Source organism: Pinus tabuliformis, chromosome 1_1 (genome assembly GCF_031772625.1).
Source record: "Pinus tabuliformis cultivar Carrire ecotype Pingquan chromosome 1_1, CPIR1, whole genome shotgun sequence".
In the NCBI taxonomy this organism is placed as follows: Eukaryota; Viridiplantae; Streptophyta; class Pinopsida; order Pinales; family Pinaceae; genus Pinus; species Pinus tabuliformis.
The window spans coordinates 126174525-126200349 of NC_142297.1; the positions used below are offsets into that span (position 1 = coordinate 126174525).

General features: G+C 39.6%; 1 protein-coding gene across 3 annotated transcripts in view; it reads right to left on the reverse strand.

Moving 5' to 3' along the window:
• Positions 1–25825, reverse strand: part of LOC149211967 (pfkB-like carbohydrate kinase family protein) — a 269333-nt gene that overhangs the window by 196593 nt on the left and 46915 nt on the right. For all 3 annotated transcript variants that reach the window (XR_016250733.1, XM_089391633.1, XM_089391632.1), the window contains exons 4-5: positions 17046–17123; positions 16690–16764 (exon numbers count right to left, since the gene is read on the reverse strand). Coding sequence is in view for 2 of the 3 variants with exons in the window: in XM_089391633.1 (XP_089247759.1) it covers positions 16690–16764; positions 17046–17123 (153 nt within the window). In the remaining variant the exon portion in view is untranslated. The remainder of the gene's footprint in view (positions 1–16689; positions 16765–17045; positions 17124–25825) is intronic.

Consider the following 25825-nt stretch of genomic DNA (forward strand, 5'->3'; position numbering starts at 1 on the left):
TCTGGTCCCTGATCGCTCACACAAGGTAGCCCTGGGAGCAACCCTGCCATCTCCGTCTCTCGCACAGCATCAGTAAAAGAGCCACCCTGCCATCTCAGTCGCTCGCACAGCAACCGTAAGGGAGCGACTTTGGGTTTTAGTTGTTCAGTACCATAGTCACTCGCATCAAGACCTCCTGAGAGCGACCCTGCAGTCACAGTCACTCGCATATAGTGACAGAGAGAGCGACCAAGGAGTTTCAGTCGCACACAGTCAGTCATGATGAGGGCGACCAGAGTTCAGATATGAGATTTGACTTCTTGACGTCAATTAACTTCAGTGATTTGGTAGATCTGGATTTCTATCTGCTGTTACACAGATCTATAGACTTGATTTGTTATTATCCGTTGCAATTACATGTATTTGGCTCATTGTACTCTCTGCTGAAATCTTTTTATGACGATCTACTAAAGAAGAAGATTTGAAAGGGTTTCCCCCTAGTGGGGTTTTTCCCTAGTCTTGGACCAATCTGCTGTCTCTTATGGTTGTGTTGTTGTCTTCTCTATCACTGCATATATTGTTCTTTCTTCAGTTACATTTATGATTGATTATACTGCTAATAATTGGATGCATTGTTAATGAAAAGATAAATTGGGCTAAAGTAATTGATACATCATAGAACAATCAAAAAATTTAACATGGTATCAGAGCTGAGGTGAAGGACAAGCACATAAGAAGACAAGCATTGAAGCCCTCTCTTTCAAATAGCAGATGTCATCTTCTACCTTCAAGGAGCATGAAAAGTTGGGCAATGCATCAAACTTTGTTGCATGGAAAGTCAGATTGGAAATCATCGCTGACAACAATGATGTGCTAGAATACATTCAAGGAAGGATGCCTGAGCCTCCAAAAAATGCTTTCGATTCTCTTAAGAACAAGTACAAGAAAGGTGAGTCCAAAGCAAAGCAAGATTTAGTTGATAGTTTACAAGATGATTTGCTTGCATATGTTGGGAATTTAAGAAAGTCTAAAGATATGAATGACAAGATAGTCGGCATGTATGAAATTAACAATTTGAATGAGATCATCACCTTGAAAGATCAACTCAAGGAAACTAAGATGAACAAAGGAGAAACCGTTCAATCCTACATTATTCGAATCTCCCGCCTTAGAGATCAATTGCAGAGAGTTGGAGAAAATGTGCCGGATAGGGAGCTAGTAGTTGTGACTCTTAGAGGTCTCCCTCCCATTTGGGAAACCTTCATTACTACAATCAGCAACAGCAATGTCCTTCCAACATTTGATGAAATTGTTGGGAAGCTCACACAAGAAGAATCTAGGATGATAGCAAGAGGAAGGATTCAAAAACATGAAGAGGGAGAGCCCGCTGCATATATCACTCATGACAGAAAGAATAAGACAAAAGGAGCTCCATCAGGAAAGCCTCCTTCTCAAAACTCAAAAGGAAGAAATGACAAATCATTATCTCAAATTGAATGCTTCTATTGTCATAATAAAGGCCATTTTGCTCATGACAATCCCGAAGAGAATAAAAGACATCACTACAACACTAGAAGCAACTATAATGACAAAAGAAGAAAAGACTATCAAAGGAAGAACTATGATAGAAGATTCAAAAGAAGAAGAAGAGACTCCTCAAGTGACCGTGAAGAACATCGTCCTTCTCAAAAGAAGTCAAAGGCTCCCAGGTATGAAAGTAATGTTGTAAATAAATCTGAATACATTCTTATTTCTGCTCTTACTAGTTCTTCTCCACCGGATTCGTGGGATAGTTGGTTGGTTGATAGTGGGGCCACTCATCATTTCTCTAGTTACAAGGAAGTCCTCTCTAATCTGGTAGAGAGGGAGACTAAGCTAAAGGTCATTCTTGGAGACAACTCCACTCATCCCATGAAAGGCTTTGGGTCCGTCAAATTTCAGTTGAATTCTGGAGAATCAGTTTTGTTGCATGATGTTATGTATGTACCAAGTTTAATGAAGAATCTGATATCTATATCCGCATTGGAAGATAAAGAGATAAAGGTTGCCTTCATCAAAGGTAAAGTCTTGACTTGGCCTGCTGATTCACCTATGAAAGATGCATTCACATTAGGATCGAGATTTGAAGGACTCTATAGAATCACTGGAAGACCTCTTCTAGCATTGGTTCATAATACCAATCATTTGAGTGAATTATGGCACTGCAGACTAGCTCATCTTCACTATGATGCTCTTCCAAAATTGAAGAAATTGGTCTCTGGTATTCCCGATGTTCAAGCTCATCATGATGGAGTTTGTCCAAGTTGTGCAAGTGGAAAGAAAACAAGGGGACCATTTCCCTCTAGTAAAAACAAGACAAATGACATCCTCCATCTCATTCATTCTGATGTACATGGTCTGATGCCTGTACATTTTGTTGGTGGTCATCTCTACTACATCACCTTTATTGACAACTTCTCAAGAAAGACATGGATATACTATCTTAAGCACAAGGATGAAGCCTTCGAAACATTCAAGGAATTCAAAGCCTTGATTGAAAATCAATCAGGAAATAGAATCAAAGTCTTGAGGTCAGACAATGGAGGCGAATAAATGTCAATAGAATTCATAAAATTTTGCAAGAAAGACGGAATCGAGAAGGAAACAATTGTGCCATACACTCCTGAACAGAATGGTCTAGTAGAAAAGAAGAACAAGTCTATATTAGAAGTTGCTTGTGCTATGCTCCATGATCAAAAGGTGCCAAAGTTCCTTTGGGCCAAAGCAACATCTACTGATATACGCTTGTGCTATGCTCCATGATCAAAAGGTGCCAAAGTTCCTTTGGGCCGAAGCGACATCTACTGACGTATATGTTCAAAATAGGGTGTCTCACCAAGCATTAGAAAACAAGACTCATGAAGAAATATTCACAGGTATTAAGCCTGATATCAACGATCTTCGTGTATTTGGATGCCCCGTATATTTTCATGTGCCAAAAGACAAAAGGAACAAATTGGAAGCCACTGGTAGAAAATGTACGTTTGTGGGTTATTGTGAAAATACTAAAGCATATAGAATTTATATTCCTGGTTAGAGGAAGGTCGCGATTAGTAGGGACGTAACATTTGTTGAAGATGCAGCTCTTGGAAAAGCAAGAGATCTTCCTCCACCTCCTCCCAAGGAAGAGAATGATGATTGGGATATTCTGGATGGTCCGTCAGTGCTAAATCCAATATGATTGATGATCCCAAAGAGCCTATGGATGCGTTAGATCTTCCTCCAAGTGATCCTTCGTCTAAGAAGAGACCACTTTGGCTCCGAGATACTTTACAAGATACTAAAAGAAATGTCCCCATTCGCAGATCATTCAAAGAAAGGAAACAACTATGCAAGTATCAGGGATATGTTGTTGCTATGAGTACTATGATTCAAGCCGAACTGTCCTCATTCGAAGAAGTTGTAAAAGAACAAGTTTGGAAGGATGCTATGGCTGAAGAATATGAATCAATTATGAAAAATGATGTATGGGATGTTGTACCTAGGCCAAAAGGGAAATCTGTTGTGACTTCAAAATGGCTATTCAAAATCAAACATGGAATTGATGGCAGCATTGAGAAATATAAAGCAAGGTTTGTAGCTCGAGGCTTCTCTCAGAAAGAGGGAGAAGATTATGATGACATATTTTCTCCCATGGCTCGATATACAACCATCTGTTCTATAGTTGCCCTTGCTGCAAGTCAGGGATGGACTCTTCATCAGATGGATGTAAAAATTGCATTTCTTCATGGCATGTTACAGGAAGAAGTATATGTTGAACAACCACAGGGATTCGAAGTGGAAGATCGAAGAACTCATGTTTGCAGGTTGAAGAAGGCATTGTATGGTTTGAAGCAAGCTCCCCAAGCTTGGTATGCACGTATTGGCAGTTACTTAGTGAAATTGGGATTCACAAGAAGCAATGTCAATTCCAACCTCCACTTCAAGATAGTTCAAGGCATGCCATTGATTTTAGTTTTATATGTTCACGACCTATTCTTGACAGGTAGTGAGCCTCTGATGATCGAATGTAAGAGGAAGCTAGCATCTGAATTTGAAATGAAAGACCTTGGTCTCATGCACTACTTTTTAAGTCTTGAAGTGTGGCAAAAGCCTGGTGAGATTTTCTTTTCACAAGGAAAATACGTTGTAAAGTTACTAAAAAGATTTGGAATGAACGAATGTAAATCCATGGTTACATAGATGGAAATGAACTTCAAGAAGTTATGTGGAGATGTTGCAGGACCAGACTTAGAAAATACATCCCAGTATAGACAACTAATTGGGGCTCTAATGTTTTTGGTAAATACCCGTCCAGACATATGCTATGCAGTAAACAAATTGAGTCAATTCATGACCGAACCCCACCACTCACATTGGATAGCTGCCAGACACATATTGAGATACTTGCATGGGTCGATCACACTTGGTCTGAGATATTCTACAGGAAATGTTAAAATTCATAGATATACTGATGTTGATTGGGCCAGAAATGTTCTCGATAGGAAAAGTACTTCTGGATGTTGTTTTAGTCTTGGATCTGCCATGATATCCTGGATGAGCAGGAAACAAAAGTTTGTAGCATTAAGCACCGCCAAAGCAGAATACATTGCCACTAGCATGGCTAGCTGTGAAGCAGTTTGGTTGAGAAAGCTCTTTGGAGAGCTTTTTGAGCAGGTCCTAGATACTACAGTGATATACTGCGACAACAAGAGTGGAATCCGTTTGGCAGAGAATCTTGTGTTCCATGACAAATCCAAGCATATTGAAATTCGATATCACTTCATTCGAGACATGGTACAGAGAGGAGCTGTCAGGCTCCATCACATATCGACAGACGAACAAATTGCAGATATTCTCACAAAGGCATTACCAAAGAGAAAGTTCTTGGTCTTCAGAGAGCAGCTTGGACTGATGGATGTATCCCCTCCAGATGAGGGGCAACGCTAATCGAGAACACTGAGCCAACTCTTCCTACCCTGTTTGAGCTCCCAGGGTGAGGAATCGAGATGGAGGGCTCCTGGGGTTGAGGGAACTCTAGACAATAGGGTGTTATCCCTATCTGTTACCCATAGGGTTGGAGTTGTAGCTCACCCTATCTTGGTCATTGCAGAGTATACCCCAATTGGCATTATACCCACAAGGCGGGCTTGTTGGGAGTACTACTTCTTGTCTGGCCAACAAGTGAGAGTGTACTTGGGGGTGTACAAACCAAGGCGATTATGATGCAGGTGTTCTACCACATGACTATTTAGGGTCATCGATGGGAAGATCAATATGCAATAGGATGGGTTGAGATAACCCAATATGAATCCGAGTTCAGGGTAAGCTCCCTGATGAAATTCCAGGGTTGAGGGTTCACTCCCCTGTATGATGAGTTATCATATTGCGAGATCAGGATGGAAGCTATTGCTCCCCGATTCTTCTTCTAGATCCAAGAAAGTTTCAGTAGATAGAGTTGAGTAGAGCCAGTCTTGACAGGTTGATCAACTAACAAATATTGAAAGGTGGAATTCTTCCTAGTTGAGAGGGAGTGTTAATTTTTGCAACTAGGGTCAAATTCCACATTGGACAACTCAAATGACCAAGTTGATGCTTGCATTAAATTCCTCTTTTCGAGAGGACCAAAATCACCATAAATATCACCAAATTTGGTTAAACAAAAGTTAAGTTTTGAATTATTTTATTCATACATACATTATGGAATGGGTCGGCCCTAACCACATGGGTAACTGCTTATGTCAATCTTAACCCCAAGTTAACCCTCAGGAAAGCCTAGCATAATGTCTCCCCCACCCCCACCCTCAAGTTCATTTCATCACATCAAGACATGTTTCTATTCTTCTATTTTGTTTTGCTTCGCACAGGTTCGTCAAAAGGAGTTTGCATAGGTTCGTCAGAAGGAGTTCGCACAGGGTCCGAAATTACAGGCGAAAGGTTTGCTCTGGTTAGGGTTTTCTGGATCTCAGTCGTTGGCATAGAACAGAAGTTTTTCATCCCCGGTCACAGGTACAGAGTACAAGAGAGAGCGACTCTGGATCTCTGGTCTCTCGGAGACAGTTCAGCGAGAGCAACTTTGGGTTTAGAGGCAGATCAGAAGGTTTCGGCCCCCGGTCGCTTGCACAAGGTAGCCCTAGGAGCGACCCTACCATCTAAGTCGCTCGCACAACATCAGAAAAAGAGCCACCCTACCATCTCGGGCGCTTGCAAAACAACGGTAAGGGAGTAACTTTGGGTTTTAGTTGTTTAGTACCACAGTCGTTCGCATCAAGACCTCTTGAGAGCAACCCTGCAGTCACAGTCGCTAGCATACAGTGATAGATAGGTCGACCACGAAGTTTCAGTCGCACACAGCCAATCGTGCTGAGGGCAATCAGAGTTCAGATCTGAGATTTGACATCTTGGCTTCAGTTAACTTCAGTGATTTGGTAGATCTGGATTTCTATCTGTTGTTACACAGATCTGTAGATCTGATTTGTTATTATCCACTGCAATTACATGTATTGGGCTCATTGTACTCTCTACTGAAATCTTTTTATGACGATCTACTAAAGAAGAAGATTTGAAAGGGTTTCCCCCTAGTGGGTTTTTTCCCTGGTCTTGGACCAATCTGCTGCCTCTTATGGTTGTGTTGTTGTCTTCTCTATCACTGCATATATTGTTCTTTCTTCAGTTACGTTTATAATTGATTATATTGCTAATAATTGGATGCATTGTTAATGAAAAGATAAATTGGGCTAAAGTAACTGATATAGCATAGAACAATCAGAAAATTTAATACATCGCTCATTATAGCGGCATCACTCATACTCTATGGTATCGCTCGCACTTTGTGGCATCGCTTATTTTCTATGGCATGGCTCTCATTCTCTGTGGCGTGCCTCACATTCTCTATGGCTCATATACATCTCTATGGTTCGCATATTATCTGTGGAAGGACAAGATTCATGGCAGTTCCATATATATATGTTAAGGAGTATTACATATGTTTATGGAAAATCTTACAAAAATATGGTTGTGATAATAATATATGGCAAGCAACCTAGTGTGAAAATTCCTAGATCTAACAATCTCTAGAATCCTACTGCAACCAGCTAAATCTACTTCACCTAGATCGTAAATTACATTACAAACTTATTTCAGATTTCTTCTTGAAACATTGAAGTAAATTACTGAAGCAACCTACACCAAATTAAATATGATTCTGAAACATAGAAACTGAGCAAGGAAAATAGAAACACATATGACACCGTTATTTTTGGACAGAAGTCCCCGGAAAAACCCAATGCGAGAAAACCGGTGCAGCAGCTCTAAGGGTTTTCTTATTATGCAAGAGAAAATCTGAGGACAATTCTTGGATGCTCAACTAGCAATCCGATACAAAGAGAATATTGGACAAAAGAATGGTGAAATGCTCTCACTTTGTCACAAGGAGAATCAATGATTGATCCTACTGAACTGGAGACTCTGCATGGCCTCTGCGCAGAACTGCTTCACTCCTGGCAATTTCTAAGTCCCCCCCCTGCTGGGTATTATGTTGCCCCTCTTTCGGATCCTCTGCTGGCTGAGAAAATCGATCTTCTGCCTCCCGGACTCACACCCCGGCTTCCGGCAACCAAAACTCGACTTCCCCTCAAGGACTACGCTGCCCCTACGTGGGCCAGCGTCAACCTTCCTCTGGAAATCTTTTTGTCCTCCCTTTGCCTCGTACTATCCGAAAATTCCTTCTTCCGGATTCTCACAGCCCTTCTGCTGCAAGAAATCTCCTCAATCGATTTTTCTTCCTGAAAACTTCTCACTTGAGAAAATCAATTTCCTTGATCTCTCAGTGTGCCTTCCAAATGACCCTCAAGCCCCTTCTTATATCTTTTTGTTGGACAACCAACGGCCTAGATTAAATCTTAATCAAAGACTCAAATCGTTTTGGCTTGATCCGTGTCTTTTTCTAAAAGTTTCACCCATGATTAGATTAATACCCATTAATATTTTAATTTTCCTAAGTTTAGACTTACGAACCCCATTAAAAATATTAATTATTTTAATAAAATCACTTCTTGGGTGGAATTTCCCAAAACGCTTTCTGGGTTCTTTGGAATACATGTGCCCAAGCCTCTCTGCAAAATTTGAGGCTTAGATCACATCCGATGCTACCCCAAATCAACACTCCCTGTTAGCAAGGAATGTGCTCTAGCAATACACTGCTACTGCATACTACTCTAACTCTGAAGCATCATCCTCTGCGTTGCTAATGTCTGACATGTTTTCCATCAACTATTGCGTTGTTGTTGCTACTGTACTGTTGCCTTTGACACTACCACTGCCAATGCTACATCTGTACTACAGCTCCCTCTCACATGTTGCATCTGTTATGCTACTAGCACTGCCACTGCTAACATTGCATCCGTACTGCAACTCAGTTGCTAAGAGAAGCAATTGAAAACACCCAAGACTGGACAAGTACCCAATGCATACACCTCGGTGCTAAAAGCGTGACTGCTGCTAGTCCCATGCTATCTTCTGAAGCCACTGTGTTGTTGAAGCTCTACACTATGCCTCCAAGCACTGCGCTGCTCACGTTCTGGCACTACTAACTACTGCATCTGTCGAATCAACACTCCATGGCACCAACTGAAAACTCCTCCATCCTACTACTACTAATCATGGGCTCTCGTAGCAAGGTGATGATTCAAGAGGTGGGATCCTCAAGGATCCTGCCCATTTGTAGCTCTATTGAACTACAGTTCTATATTAGCCCACCTCCCTCCTGGAGGTATCTTGGTTGTCATGGCAAGCGCCTCCTCCTGTTCAATCTTTGCGACTGCAACCTTAGGATCATACTTCTCATCCCTGTCCTTTTTCTTCAAAGGGCATTGGGATGCATAGTGGCCCATCTTGCCACATCTGAAGCACTTCACCTTGGAGACGTCCTTCTTCCGTCTCCGTTGCCCTTGTTGTCCCTTCGATGCAAGGGTTGTGTTATCCTCCTCTACTTTGGGCTTCAACCCACTACTGCTGCTGCTTCTGTCAAGTTTGACCTTGACCAGGTCTCTCCTCAACTCTTCTTGTTTCAGAGCTGCCCACATCTCGTCCCAATTTGGCAATGCTACTCTACCCAGGATACTCTGGACAAAGACTTGCCATTCATCCGAGACGGAATTTAGAGCCAGTCTCACTAACTCTGAATCCTGAGGTGTGTGCCCCGCAGCCGACAACTCATCACTGGTCTCCTTCAGTTTTCTGAGGAATGAAGCCACACGTTCTCCCTTCTGCACTTGCGCAGATCTCAACTTTTGTTCTAAGTACATCTTCTGATGCTCAAAAGATCCCCGATACAATGTGGCCAAGGCATCCCACATCTCCTTAGCAGTTCCTCTGCTAGCAACGTGACATACCACATGATCCTTGACTCCATCCAGGATCATCCTCTTCACCTTTGCCATCTCAGCTCTATACTCCTTCAACGGATTTGCATCCGCATGGACAGCTACCACACTATCAACATACGTCTTGAGGGCATGCTCATCCAGAAGGAAAGACATTCTAGCCTTCCAAATGACGCAGTTGGAAGCCCCGTCCAACCTGTCCTGATCCCTCAAGCCACTAGTTGCCATATCCTCTGAAAACTATCGAACTGCTCCCTCTTTCTCCCTACTGCGCAGCTTCTAGGTTGGCTTATGTACTCCCTGATGGAGTTGGTAAGTCTGTTGCTCCTTTGTTGCCCAGCAAATGAGAAATATTGATTTCCTCGGCAAGAAATCACTGAGGAAGTATTCCCTCACTATGCGATCTGCTTCCTTCTTTCGACAGCTTTTCTGCCCAGCACTTAGCTTGCAGAAAATTGTGTCCCTCTAGCTCTGCGCTAAGGCTCTACATGGCTCCCTCTGCCTCGACAAATTCTCGATCCAGCAGTCTTACCTCTCTGTCGTCTCACTCAGAGAGAGACACCCACGAAAATATAGCCCTCCTGGCTAGAACTGTGCAATCCCTCAAGGGATTCAAACCACTGCTTGCTGCAGCAAGTTGGCCCTTGCTTCAGAGCTAGATTTGTTCTTCCTGTTTCACATCAACAGCTATGATACCATGTGAAAATTCCTAGATCTAACAATCTCTAGAATCTTATTGCAACCAACTAAATCTACTTCACCTAAATCGTAAATTACATTACAAACTTATTTCAGATTTCTTCTTGAAACATTGAAGTAAATTACTGGAGCAGCCTACACCAAATTAAATATGATTCTGAAACATAGAAACTGAGAAAGGAAAATAGAAACACATAGGACACCGTTATTTTTGGACGAAAGTCCCCAGAAAAACCCAATGTGGGAAAACCAATACCGTAGCTCTGAGGGTTTTGTTTTATTATTATGCAGGAGAAAATATGATTACAATTTTAGAATGCTCAACTATCAATCCGATACAAAGAGAATACTGGACAAAAGAATGGTGAAATGATCTCACCCTGTCACTAGGAGAATCGGTGACTGATCCTGCTGAACTGGAGGCTCTGCGTCACCCTCTGCATGGCCTTTGTGCAGAACTGCGTCATTCCCGACAGTTTCTGTGTCCCCCCTGCTGGGTATTACGCTGCCCCTCTTCCAGATCCTCTGTTGGCTGAGAAAATCGATCTTCTGCATCTCGGACTCACACCCGGCTTCTGGCAACTGAAACTCGACTTCCCTTAGCAAGAAACTCGACTTCCCCTCAAGGATTGCGCTGCCTCTACGTCAATACTGTGTGGGCCAGCGTCAACCTTCCTCTGGATGTCTTTCTGTCGTCCCTCTGCCTCGTACTCTCCGAAAATTTCTTCTTTCGGATTCTCACTATCCCTTTGCCGCAAGAAATCTCCTCAATCGATTTTTCCGCTTGAGAACTTCTCACTTCAGAAAATTGATTTCCTTGATCTCTTAGTATGTCCTCCAAATGACCCTCAAGCCCCTTCTTAAATCTTTCTGTTGGAGAACCAACGGTCTAGATTAAATCTTAATCAAAGGCTCAGATCGTTTTGGCTTGATCCGTGTCTTTTTATAGAAGTTTCACCCAAGATTAGATTAATACCCATTAATATTTTAATTTTCTTAAGTTTAGACTTACGAACCCCATTAAAAATATTAATTATTTTAATAAAATCACTTCTTGGGTGGAATTTCCCAAAACGCTTTCTGGGTTTTTTGGAATACATGTGCCCAAGCCTCCCTGCAAAATTTGAGGCTTAGAGCACATCCGATGCTACCCCAAATCAAAACCTAGATGCGTGACTTTGACCTTGATATGGCTACGACATTAACATGGTAATGATCTAATATAACACAGTGACCTTTGAGACTATGTTGCAGGAAATGTTGCCCCCAAGTCCGTTTCAGCCAGGAAACGAAACAAAAACAAGGAAACTCGTACCGTACGGCCTGGAAACTCGTTTCCAGCCATACTGACATGTTTCACACTGGGGAAACGTGGCCAATACGGTCGGAAACGAGTTTCCAAGCCATACGATGACGTTTCCACTTCAAATTATGGTTTTCTTTTATTTTATTTTTATTTTTTCGCTTCTAATTTTGATTGGGCGAACAAAATATCTTTTGGATGCTTCTAGATGCCTCTCTCAAGTTATAAAAAGACTCTCGCCTCATTCCCTCATCACACAATTGAGAAAAGTCGTTTCTCTTGGAGACGGACGATTTTAGCAAAGGAGAAAAGAAGAAGAGATCAGTGGGTTCAACTAGGGCATTTTCAACAGTGAGCAAAGGAGATTTCAGCAGCAAGAGAGAGATTTCAGCAGTAGATTTGGAGTGCAGAGTTTCTGGCTACGGCAATCTTGGCTTTTGGCTCAACTACAGCCATATTTCTCGTCTTTTCCAGCATTTTGGGGTAGCTTCAACTACAGAAAATTAATTTGGGTAAGAAGCATTCATTTTCTTAGTTTTTGCCTACTATTTTTTCAATTTTTCGAGGGTTTATGCTTCCAAATATATGAAAAACGTTTTTTCTTTACAGATTTGTTTTTTAATTTTTTTTTGCAGCAATGGCTTCCAACGAAGGTGCAGCTACAAGTTCAAGCCCCGGGTCCAACCTAAGGGCTGAATATTATCCTCTTTGGATGCATGTTCAGAAGCTTCAAAAATGTGGAGGTGGTGGCTCAGGGAATGGCGATGTAATCTTTGCAGTAATTTGTACAAGGGCTCCTACCCAAGAGTGATGACACATCTTTTGCATGGAGGAGGATAGGGGATTTCATGTTGCACAAAAACAGTAGACCCATTGGCAAGGAGGGCATATCAAAGAGAGCAAGATGAGGTGGATGGAATTAAAAAAAGGCATGATGAACTTAGTCAAGCTACTCCTCAAGCTGCACCTAACATTGAGCCAAGGATTGTAGTTGAAGCAAGGAAGAGGATAGCTAGTGCCACTCAACAACATGAACAACCAGCATCCAAAAATACCAGAGGGGCATCCCCTTCAGTTTAGGATAGCAAAATTGCTAAATTGGTGAATGTGCAAGCAAGAGAAGAAACTGATTCCAGAGTGGCTAGGTGCATCTATGCATGTGGTATCCCATTCAATGTTGTTCACTCTCCTTACTAGCAAGATATGATAAGGGAAATTATTCAAATTAACAAAGCTCCTCAAGGGTACAAGGGGCCCAACTATGAGAAATTCAGATTCATCTTCTCAAAAATGAGAAGAAGCTTCTAAAGGATATCTTATCACCAATTTGTTTTTCCTGGAGTAGCTCTAGGGTTACCATAGTCTGAGATGGATGGACAGATACAAGGCGCAGACCATTGATAAATATCATTGCCACTTCCCCCAAAGGAGCAATGTTTATAAAGGCGGAACATTGCTCAGGAGAGGTAAAAGATGCATAGTTCATTGTTGATGCTATTATGAAATCTATTGAACAAATAGGGCCTAACAAAGTGGTGCAAGTTATCACAGATAATGCACCAATTTGCAAAGTTGCAGGTTTAAATATTGAGGGGAGGTATGACCAGATCTTTTGGACACCTTGCATTGTCCATAATCTAAATCTGATCTTAGAGGAGATTGACAACAAAGTTCCATGGATAAAGGAAATCACAGGGGAAGCAAGGGAGATTGTTAAATTCATCACCAACCACCACCAATCTCAGGCAATATTTTGAGAGTACTCCAAATTGGCGTTGTTAAAAGTTGTCGAGACAAGATATGCCTCAAACTTCCTGATGTTGCATCGCCTTGTTGAGGTTAAGTTGTTGAAGAATCTAGGGCAATTAGACTTAATGAGATTCTTCTTAGCATGACAACTATTTGTGAGGTATTTAACTTTTGCTTATTAGCATATTCCTTAATGTTAGTGTGTCTTCTTTAGTTCATCAAAAAGCTACCAAAACAAAGAGACAAGAACACAAGATGTTGGCTTTTTTCCAGGGCCAAAACCTCTCCCTCTTGGAGAGGAAAACCCGCACAAAATTCTTCTTATAGAGATTCCTATTGACGAACACCAAGACCATGACCCTTGACTTATTGAGCCACTCCAAGACCAAGACACCAATCCTCTTTTTTGTTACTGCTGAGATCATCATCATCATCACTGCACCACTAAGATCTTCATTACTTGAAACAATGTCTTCATTGAGATCATGATTATCATCGTCCAGAATACATGCCGAGACAGAGTGTCAATAGAGGATAACCAAGATTCTTCTCATTACAATTATGTCTAGATTGTGACTATGTTTAGAGTATGTTGTGACATCCTTCTCCTTACTGTGATCTTCATCGAGAGTATGACTGTGCACTCCTTTCACCGAGATCATTCTTATGAATGTGCTAAGATTGTCACCACTGGAGTGTTGCTTCGATATTGTATTGTACCCTGAGTCAGTGATCATGGTGACCACCCAAGAAACACATAACCACTGTACTTACCCGAGATTCTGAGCCACTATGTCATCTGAAAAACAGGTATCCTTCTCCATCGAAAACCCAAACAACTGTGTCTCCATCCGAAATTTTTGTGTCACTTTACTTGTTCAAGATTTCAGAGAAGAATGCGAGGATGTCACTGTATTTATCACCGACATTTTAGAGGTATGTCGAGGTTCTGTTCTCTTCCGCAGTTGCAGAGACTTGTCCGAGAATTTGTGTCTTTGTGGTGACTCTAGCCGCATATTTATAGGTGTTTGTCCATGTACTCAAGCTGATATGAACCAGTGAACAGATGTGTCTACTTGTGTCTACTTTTAATTCGATTTTGTAGGCCGACATGACAACTTTCTTCATCGTTTTGTTGGCAGACTTCTTTAGGAGGATTGTGCTTGTCTTGGAGGGTTGATCTAGGCACTAGGTTGACTCATATATAATTTATATATGCTCAAGAAGAGCTCCTTATACATGACTTTGACTCTTTGACTTTCCTAGACCTATAAAATGAGCAAGAAACTCATTTTTACAATTTACAAAAATAATATTTTTTCCCTGACAAGTACAAAGATCAAAATTACATTTGTAAATACTGAACCTAGTTACACTTTCTTCAACATAAGCAAACATTAGTTTCTATGGTGATGAGTCAACTTTGGGTTGAGTGGAGACAAGCAGATTCAGAACGGAGATATATGGTGCATAGATTGTGCCTTGATGAGGACTAGTGGAGCAAGATAGATTTCTTGCTAAAGTTCACAACCCCTGCATTTGAGCTTCTTCGGAATGCCGACACTGACCAACCTTTCGTAGGAGAGGTATATGATGGCATGGATTCCATGGTTGAGAAAACTATGGAAATCATTTCACAAGAGTCTCCACAGCGTTTGTTTGTTGATGATCATTTTGCTTAATTAATCAAGAAAATCATTGTTGATAGGTGGAACAATTTCAACACTCCATTGCATACTTTAGCACATGCCTTGAACCCCAAATTTTATGATGAGGAGCTTATTGCTCAAAGCAATGGGAAGAGGAAGGCACCCCATAATGATAGAGAGGTGGCTAATGGAGTGAAAAAATCCCTTACGAGAATATCTACACAGGGAGGTAAAGAAAGAATTTGTTTGTTTTGCCGCAAGATTAGATGATTATTCAGATATATCAGCATTGGAGGAGAGAAGCACCATGAATCCAGTTAGGTGGTGGATTTGTCATGGAGCAAATGGTGTACATTTGCAAAACCTTGCCATTTGTGTTCTTTCACAAGTGGCAAGCTCTTCATCAGCAAAAAGGAATTGGAGCACCTATGGTTTTTGTAATAGGTTGGGCTCACAGAAGGTAGAGGATCTTGTTTATGTGCACTCCAACCTTCGCCTTGCATCTCGTAGGGGTCCAGAATACAACAGTGGTCCTTCTAAAGAATGGGATGTGGATCCAGAAAGTCCTGATTTGGATCTCTCTCTTACTGCCTTGAATATTGACGTCCAGCCTAGAAGTGGAATTGGCCCATCATCTTCTTCAGCACCACCATCCACTGTTGAACATGCTTCTGCTTCTATTTTTGATGAGGATTAGTCTTTTGTCTTTATAGTTCTTGCAGCCTCATAGTCTTTATTGTACTTGCAGCCTCATATATATGATAAAGGTTGATTTTGGATATTCCAATATTTCTATTTTTATTATGTGATCATTAATGAGTAAATGTGACGTAAATTTAATCATAATGTTTAAACTTCAAATGTAATAAATTATAATGTATCATGTATGCTTTATGATTGCACATAACATTTCTTAAATGTCCTAAATTCTAATATATATATATATATTGCGTTTCCCCGTTTCCAAAATTTGGGGAGGTCATGTTTCGTACCCTGCCCGTTTCAGAAACTCGTACCCGTTTCCCCATTTCATGCAACTTAGCTTTGAGATGACAGTGACCCTAGTACAGCAATGACCTTGATATGGCATGGCAGGAACCTTCATATTAACTCTATATCAGTGACCCAGATCTATATGACAGTGATCTTGACAGTGACCTTGATGCAGTAACCTTTGACATGACAGTAACCTTTGCTATTCATAACAGTAATAACAGTGATCAATGGCTTGGTATGACAGTGCAGTGATGTATGACTAGATATGACAGTGACAGTGATAAATGGCATGGTATGATAGTGCAGTGAAGTATGACTAGATATGACAGTGACAGTGATGAATGTCATGGTATCACTGTGCCCTTATGACAAGTTCACAAGTGCCAATTGAGACAGAGGTCTATGTTATATATACAGTGATTTGGAGGCAGCCCTCTCAGAGGTTTTGAAAATTCTTCTTTGATTGACTTATGAGGATCATGTATGATCCCAGGTTGGCCCCAGGTGGCCTAATATAATTGATGTGTCTCGTTCTTGTTGTACATTGTATCTCAGTTGAACATTTGATGAAGATCTAAGAAGAATAATTTGGTTGGGTTTTCCCCCTCGTGGGGTTTTGCCCTAGTCTCTGACCTAAATCCTGGTGTCTTTATTGAGCATGTTCTTCTTCTACTGTTCCTTTATTGTTCTGCTGCATTGTATATGGTATTGTTCTCTCTACATAATTGCTAATGATGAAATGATGTTGTGGGGTGAATGTTATATGAAAATGTTGAAAAAATTTAAATTGCAATTATCTACAGCAGAGAACAATCTAGCCCTAAAAATTAACATGAATTGATCTTAAAACTTGCCTCAAACTTGTCTTACTGTCCTGCAACATGAATCAGTCTAAAGAAAAGGTGAAAATTACCACAATGTATGAGGTGTCAACACCATCAGCTTCTAACTCAGCCAGAATCCCTCTTCCTGGAGCATCATTAGCAACCTACAATCACAAAAGTTCCTTCTCTCATGTTAGACTAAATTACTAATATCATATTTCTTTTATTCACTTGTAAGCACCAGCTATTATTCCTTTTCACAGATTGAACCAAAATGTTCGATTTGGAAGATCAAAGAAGAGAGATACTTGCATTTCTCAAAATTACCAAGGCATGGAAAGTTGAAGACAAGCAAAAATTCTCTAAAAAAAATGAAAGTATACAAAAAAGGCATTCTAACAATTGCCACAATAAAGACCAGATACCCATTGTTAAACAGACTCACCTTCGATATGATTCGAGGATTTAATCCTAGCCTTGCCGCTCCAGTTAAAGCATTACCAACATTTCCACCTCCTTGGACCTACCTTCGTAGTTCAAACAATTACAAGAGAAAATCTTGAAACATTAAATTCTACCATCTCTTCAACTCTATTAAAAAGTGACCCAGTGAGTTCAGCTAACCTAACCAGCACTATCTTGAAATTTAACTAAAATGGCATGTTCCTTGGGTATTTCAAATGAAAATACAGAGTTGCATAATCAAGTTTCATGATTTTTTGTGGCTGAGCACATTATGATCATTGTTAATAGAAAGAACAGAATGTCTTTTCCTAGAACCTGACAGATAATAAATTAATAACCAATCTATGCAGTGCAAGGGAGGCATTACACAAACATATAGATAACTTGTTTGAAACAATCATACTTAGACAAAAACAATCCATTTTTTTAATTATAATTTATCAAAGGACAAAAATTAGTATATCTTAGACAAAAATGAGTTGTTGGGAAAGGCATAAATTTTGTTTGCAAAAGTTGCAAGAGAAATTTTACAGAATCATAAAAAGTTAAAACTAGTAGATCGTACACAAAATGAGATAAAAGAAAAGAGCACTTGCACTCATGCCATCTTTTGACAGGTTGTGTTAACACACAAAACCTTTAATTTAAGTGACAAATCCCTAGACACAAGAGAGACCCCAGGGGTAATGAAGGAAGGATACCAAATACCACCTTGGTAACTCCTTATTCTGTGTTTAGGCCAGCTCTCCTCCAGCACAAGGAGGATCAATTAAGACAACAAAGTCCAATGTATGATAATGACTTGAAAGGGTTTTTGAGACTTGAAAGGGTTCTGATTTATGATCTTTCTTGAACTATATTTCAGATTTTGAAAACAGAAAATAAAAGATGAATTTTGTACTTAATATGTTGTTGAAAGGAAAGACTAGTGATCCTTACGTTACCAAATATGTTGATTGGGGTTGTTATTAATTTTCTAATACCAGATCTGTTTTGATTTTACTAGCAATTTATTTTATACCCAGGAAAATGTTTCACCTAATAAAATATTTTTCTGAAAATTGTTGAAAATAAATACACTAGTATTTTAACTGTTAAACATACATACAATGGAAAATCGGTCACAAAACACAGCAGAAAATAATGCCCAACAAATTCTCCTCCACTTTCTATTAGTCAAGAAAATTGGGGCCTCCTTTAACAAGGAAATCAACCCACAAAGAATATACAGAAAATACAGCAATGGAACCTGCCAAATCTACCCCCTCAAAAATCTGCCTTGCACCCTTTGCTGGCTGTTCTCAACAATTTCGGCCCACCAGTACTGACTCAGCCTCCTCCCAAGTCTTGAGTCTCTCACTCACTTGAGAAAAATTGGTCTCCCCAAAATAATGCGTCTTCACCTCTCCCTTATGCTCCTTTTATAATTTCCTATGTTGCAAGGAGATGCGTCCCCTCCCCCCAACCCCAAAACCCTCCATTCCCCTATGTCCCCGCATTCCGGGGACTTTAAAACCTGTAGGAAATGTTCTAGATTGACTGGGGATGCCAATGTGGACTTGAGGACGTCTAAGGCACTCCCAATTCGTCCCTCACTCAAATCGGGGACTTTTAAGCCACGTTTCCGCTGTCCTAGGAAAAAATATGGGACATTTCATCGACCCTCGACCCACGCACACACTGGGAATCAAAAAAGTAAAAATAAAAACCTGAACCTACATGCCCAAACACGAAAAGGCAAGCCACTAAACCCTATGAATCTCATTCTTTTCTCCATTGTTTTTTTCTTTGCATCTGCCTTTGTCTTGGTTTCCCTCTGTCACCCACATTTTTGCTTTGTTGCTCAATGAATTCGGTGTTGAGTTGACTCTTCTCAATTCAGTGTCTATTGTTATCCACGCTCAAGCCAATGAAGTTTTATTGCACAGCACAACCTCCGTGCTCATTTCGTGGCACACCAAAATCTATTCAACCTTCAAATTTTGTTCCATATTCAACGTCTATGGATAAAGTTACGTTGTGGCTGGTTCAAAGTTGCAGCTCGTGGGTGGTTGATTGGTTTCTCAACTGTTCATTGCCACCTCTATCCTCTACACTTTCAGTGGCCATGCCGTGATAGTGTCATCAACATCGCGCCAGTGTTATCAAATTGTGCCTCTATCCTTTACACTTCCAGTGGCCAAGCCGTGACAGTGTTATCAACATCGCGCCATGGTTATCAAATCGTTCAACAACAACCCAACTCAAAGGTATGTAGGTTTATTAATTAATATTTTTTTCAATTTTTCATTTATTTTTTAACTAAGCATGCACGTATAGTTTCTTCTTTTTTAAAATTTACCTTTCAAAGTTTCCTTTTTTTTATTTATTTGATGTTTGAACATATCTCATTTCATGATTTCTTCAGATTTCACAAAAACTTTCAACTGGACAACTCTTCTCCATCTCCCCAATTTGAAATGAGGCCACCTCCAAATATAATGCCTGAGCCAACTAAAACCTTGGTGTCTAGTGCCATCAACACGAAGAAACCCTTGCTGCAATCAATCAAGAAGGTCATGCAAAACAAGAAGAAAAACAGTGGTGGTTCACAGTAGTGGTTATGCAACCTTTGCCATTATGTATTTAATGGAGTAAAAATATGCACCTGCACATTTGAGAAAAGAATTGAAATGACAAAACTTCACATGGCTGCCACACGCGAGACTATTATTGAAGAGTCAAAGGAGGACAAATCTGGCATTTTTCAAAAGCCGGGAGTTTTTGGTTCAATGGAGACCTCTCAAGGAGCAACCAATGACCATGATGAAATTGATTCAATTTGGGGTTCTAGCAATACTACTTCAAGTAGGAAAGTCGTTGTCATAGAGATGTTCAATAGACAACACAAGGATGGGGCAAATGATGCAGTGGCTGGATTTTTCTTTGCTAATGAAATATAATTTAATGCCACCTGTTCTCCTCTCTACAAAGATATGATGAGGAAAGTCATTGTTGTTGGCCCATCATTTCAACTCCCTAGTTATAATAAAATGAGGACAAACTTGTTAGATAGAGGGGTCTCAAAGATGCAAGGGTTGATGAAAGGTCTTACGAAATCATGGGTTCTTTATGGGTGTGTTGACCACTACATGTCAACTACCCATAGTGGTACACCCCTTTTTTTTGCAAAAGGGACAGCACTGGATCGACGTGTCTGTGCCATTCGACTGTCATCATCAGCCCAATCATGTTATGTTGTAAACCTAGTCTACATGTGTAAATTGTAAATAATCTTAGCAGATCTAAGTCATGTATGTAAATTTCCTAGGCAAACCTAATTTTCTAGTGATAATCTACGTTTCGAAAGGTTTTTTGTTTCACCGATCCATGATCGGCAGAGTTTTCCTTCAGCCTAACCCCAAAGCCGAAATGGATTTTGTCATTAGAATCTTAGGGGAATCCTAGTGTGCTTCGAGTCTATGTAAAAGTAATTTGGAGATAATTCTAACTATTTGGTTAGGTTATTACAAATTGTTTGATCTGCTAGATTATATTTGTGTCGCAAGACTGGGTGGTCTATGAGGGTCTATGTCAAATGGGTTTTCCCCCTTGAGATGTAAGTTGTAAAAGTCATGATGTAAAGTGTCTTGAGGGTTAGAAAATATTTTATCCCCTCATGAGTCCTAAGTCCTAAGTCCTAGGTCCTAGGTGATTTTTCCAAAGGCTAAGTTCGAGGATCCAGAAATAAAAAATAACCAAAAAATAAAAAATAAAATAAAATAAAATTTAAAAAATAAATAAAAATTTGAAAAAACAAAATAAAATAATAATAAGTCAAAGTTTTGAGAAAATAAATGCAAAGTTTTAATTTTTTAATATATTAAAATACATTTAAAATTTCGACGGATGAGATTAAAAGGGATTTTAATCCTCATCGACGGTCGAGATCATTTTGACATGGATCACTCGAACTAGCCATTGGGAATTTTTCCTTTAAATAGGGTGTCAGTGGTCATTTGAGATGGATTCGATCTTAGAGTCGTGTGCTAAAGAAAGCTCTCTTGGAGTCATTTTTCATGTGCAATAAAGAAAGACTTTGCGGTTGAAATCTTGCTGATGTTACTCTTCTGGAAATGCTGTAAGATGTTTTATTTTTCTGCATGATTTTATTTTCAGCCATTGATAATAGCTTGATGAAGATTGATCTAGGAATAGGGATCTTGTCTAATCTCTGGGGTTTGAATGATAGTTTAATTTCTGAAATATAATGGCAGGTATTTTCATTTGATCTGAATTTCACTGTTGTTTTCTCCCTCTATGTTAATGGTTGATTTAAGCTGTGCAGGATATCTTTAGTTTTGAGTTTACCGGGTGTTAGGAGAAGTTCTCGGTTGAACCAGCCAACTCCCGGATTGCGTTTTCTAAAAGAGCCCAAGCTAGTTTTGATCCCAGGCTTATCATTTGAAATTTTTTTTATGAATGCATGAAGGGTTTTCTGAAGTACCTCACATTAAATTTAAAATTCTAAAAATATTTATGTGGCATATTGACAAATCTGGCTATTTAGAGCCTCTGAGCCGTAATTACTATAATTATTTAGCTGCTTTTAGGGTTCTTAGGTTTTGCTTCTTGCACATTTTACTTTTGGGTGTTCTGTTTTTGCCATTGCAGGTTGCAGGTGCCACGTATAGGTTTTGAAAATTTTTCAGGGTTTCTATCAGGCAATCTGGAGCAGGAAAGGTTTTAAAAAATTTAATTAAGTTTCTGGACTACGGTTTCAGGTTCTACGCTGCTCGGGGCTTCAATTTTATTGTAGGAAAAATTTTCGAAATTTTTTTTTAGCAGGCTGGGTAAAGTTCCTCACGCTGCTACTCATTTTTCCGCAGCTCAGAGCCTGCATTCTTCACGCAGTCATAAGGCACCCAGTTTCTCTCTCTACTCCATACGTAGGCTTTATCAATTGCCCTTTCTCACAGTCACTTCCACGCAAACCTCGTTGGCTGCCCCTCGCTTTCTCCTCCCGCAAACCTGGTTCGAGTCTCCATCGTATCTGCAGCAATTTCTTCCTCCGCCAGCCTTTACGCAGCCCCATTTCATCGCAGCCTCTCCCATGCTTCTTTCTCCATTTGCTGCATCCATTCTTTTAACCTGCCTACACATCGTCGCTCTGCAAACCTGCAAGTTACCTGCGTATTTCCCTCACCATCCAATATGCTGCTTTTCAAACCTGCAAGCACACATTGATTTCCCTATCCGTCCAATAGCATTCAGCTTCTCGCAACCAGCTCTCTCAGCCTCTCACGTGCTCCCTTTACCTGCGCAGTCATATTCTCATCTCTGTTGCCGTCAAATTCCTCTCACGCTACTCTTTCTCTCACGCATATCCCTCAGCCACCTGCGTTCCTTTCTCTGCTATCCGCCTGTCTCTCCGTGTCCCTATCTCCTTCACATGTTGCCTCCCCTCGAGAGCTGCCATTTCTGCATTTGCATCAGCTGCCGTCGAAACCTTTCAGCGTCCCTGCAAACAGTCACGCAAACAATAAACAACGATTTTGATGTCTGCGTTTTGATTTATGGTTTAACGTAGGTTAGGGTAATGCATCTTTTTGTATAGTTTAGTTTTAGATTTTAGAATTAAATTTTTAGCTTTAGATTTTAAATTTAATCGATTTTCATTTTTTAAGATTAGCTGTTAGGTTTTAAGTTTAGACCTTTTTTTAATGTGTTAGGTATTGCGTATAGGTCTGATTTTGTATATATTTATTTAAATTTTGATTTTATTAATCTAAGTCTTAGTTTAGAAATGATTTTAGTTTTATTCTGATTTTTTAAGTTTAAAATTTTAAAAATAAAAAAGTTCTTTTAGGATTTAGTTTAGTTTAGTTTCTGCTTAGAATAGTTTTGTTTTAATTTTTTTATTTTCATTCATGAAAAATTAAAAAATTTCATAAAAAAGAAAAGAAAAAAAAAAAGCTTAAAAAGGGGTCAGTCTTTAGGATTTATTTAGATTTAAATTTTATTTATTTAGGCTTTCGTTTTTGTTTTATTTTATTCTTCGAATTTAAAAAATCAAAAAATCATAAAGAATGTAAAAATATATAAAATTTAAAATTTAAAAAAAAAGACTAATAAAAAATTGGAAATTCTTTTTTAAAGTCTTTTTTCTGTTGTGGTATAGTTAAATGTGCTTAAAATGTTTATATCTGGAGATTAACTATTTGAAATCTCATCAGCATTTAAATTTTGTGGTCGCTTAAAGCATTTAATCTTTTAAAATTTAATTGTTGGATCATTGTTAAAGCACTGTGAGTTTATTGAACATCTTGCATCGCTTGGGTTATTTGATGATAAATGATTGTTTTACAAGGTTCATATTTCTACAACATTTAATAAATAATCATTTAATCGTTAACTCCATAAGGCACTGGTACATTAATTTCTAAAATCAATCAGGTGCTAAGTTGCCTTGCTGTGTCTCCCAACCCAACTGGTCCACGGTCTTCTTTTGTCCCATAGGGTCTACCCCCCTTAGCCTCGGGGGACAGCTTAAAAGGAGAGATCGGGGATCAAGGTGACAGCCCCCGGTCTGAGCATTGTCGTGACAATCTGTGCAACAACATTTTTTGGCGCCGTTACCAGGGACATTTTATTCTCGGCGTTTCAACGACATTTCATCTTCATTCTTCTCTCTCATTTGGAATTTGGAACCTTTTCATTTGAGCCGAGAAGGTCAACATTTTTTGGCATCATCTCATATTTTCCACCATTCATTAGCCTATCAAACAGCCATCATTTCTTGGCTTCATTTGGATCTTTTCATCGCTTTATTTTTCATCATATCAGCAACTACTCTTCGGTTCATTTCTTGTTTGGGTGGCAACTCCATTTCTTTTCATTTATTTTTCCCAGACAAGAAGCCTCTCTCATATCAGCTTGTTTGTTGCTTTTCAGACCCTAGAATTAGATTCATTGTTCAAGTGGTGACTCCACTTCTTTCATCTCTTGATTTTCTTGAGCAGAGATCTCTTTCTATCATCCATTTGGTCCCTCGTTATTCATCATGGATTATTCATTTAAACCATGTCATTTTACTGATGTTATCCATGATGTTCCGAAAGTGGCCATTTCTAAATTACCTTTGTTCTCGGGTGGTGATTCAATCGCTGTTAAAAAGCATCTAGGCAGGTTTACTCGTATAATGATCATGTATTGTAGATCTCCTCAATATAATCATGAAGATGTCAAAATGCGTCTATTTGTCCTTTCTTTAGAGGATGATGCTCTGAATTGGTTTAATAATTGTCCTAAAGATTCTTTCACTTCTTTACAAGACATTGTCGATGCTTTTAAAGATAGATAAGGTGATCCAGATAGCTCGCCTTGTGCCCCTAAAATTGTGCAACAGAATGAAAGTAATCTTATAAAAGGTCCAGCTGTCGATGAAAGATTTCAAGACAACTCTTCATATCAGAATGTGCCATCCACCTGTACCATTGCAAATCAAATCCATGATAGTGGAAAAGCAGGGACAAATTATAAAATCAGTGTCGACAATGAAAAGGACGATCAGAAGCAAATTATACAAGAACTAATGCCGCTGGTAAAAAATATGGAAATCAATCAAACTAATTACGCCAATGATGTGAGAACTTTATGCACCCACCTAGAAAAACGTAATAAGGAGATGGAGATCATGAAAAATTAGCATGCTAAGGAAATTGAGGCCATGAAGACTAATCATGACACAGAAATTAGTTTTATGCAAAGCAAGTTATCAGGCTTAGAGGAAAATATGACGACCATGAAAGCTAATCATGATAGGGAAATTAATTCTATGCAAAATAAGTTATTGACCATGGAAGAAGACCATGCCAAGGAAATCAGTGCTATGAAGGTTGAACACTCTAGTCAGATGGATGCCATTACAATACAGGTTCAGAAATTTCAACAGCTGTCAGAGGATGAAAGAAACCAGGGAACATCAATAGATCAGGAGCCTCCTTATCTGTTACAGCAAGCTCCATCTTATTATGAGGTCCTTTGTTCCATTGAAAAGTGGATAATTGAAGGTGACCTGGATAAAAGGGAAATTAATAATCAGGTTGATGCTCACACGGTTAATCCACCAGTCATTCAAGATCAAGTTAATGGCACCTGTGAGATTGATCGATCATCCTTGACAAGGCAGATGCAGAATGAAGAAAGAAAGACATGTCACGCATATCTTACATACTTCATCTGAGAGCTTTGAAGCAGAAAGTTCCACGTCATCAGTGATACAGCCTGCCACAAAAAAAAGCGCAAGAAAAAAAAACGAGAAGAAGATTTGATGCACCAGACGGCCGCGAGCAACTTGATTTTCGGATAGGAAAAAGTCCTACCGTATACAGAATTGGACATGGCACATCCGAGAAGCAACCGAAAGATTTGCCTGAAAGCAGGCAAATGCTCAATATACAATATATTGAACACATCTGATGCCATGGGGCATCCTCTGTATTTCTAACCCGACTCCTTGTTTTTTCAGCATTTTCATTTATGTTTTAGGATTAGATTTACTTTTCATGTTACTAGATAGCTAATAAATGAAGAGCTTATATCTTTCCTGTGCTTAATGTTATTAGATGATTTTTGGATGGACGCTACTTATGTTTTGTTGTGTGTTGCGTGGATGCAGATTCTAGATTCTCACATTCCTACGATGCAGCAACGTGTCCCCAAGTAGAGCCAGATGTTGACCACTACGTGTCAACTACCCATAGCAGTACACCCCCCTTT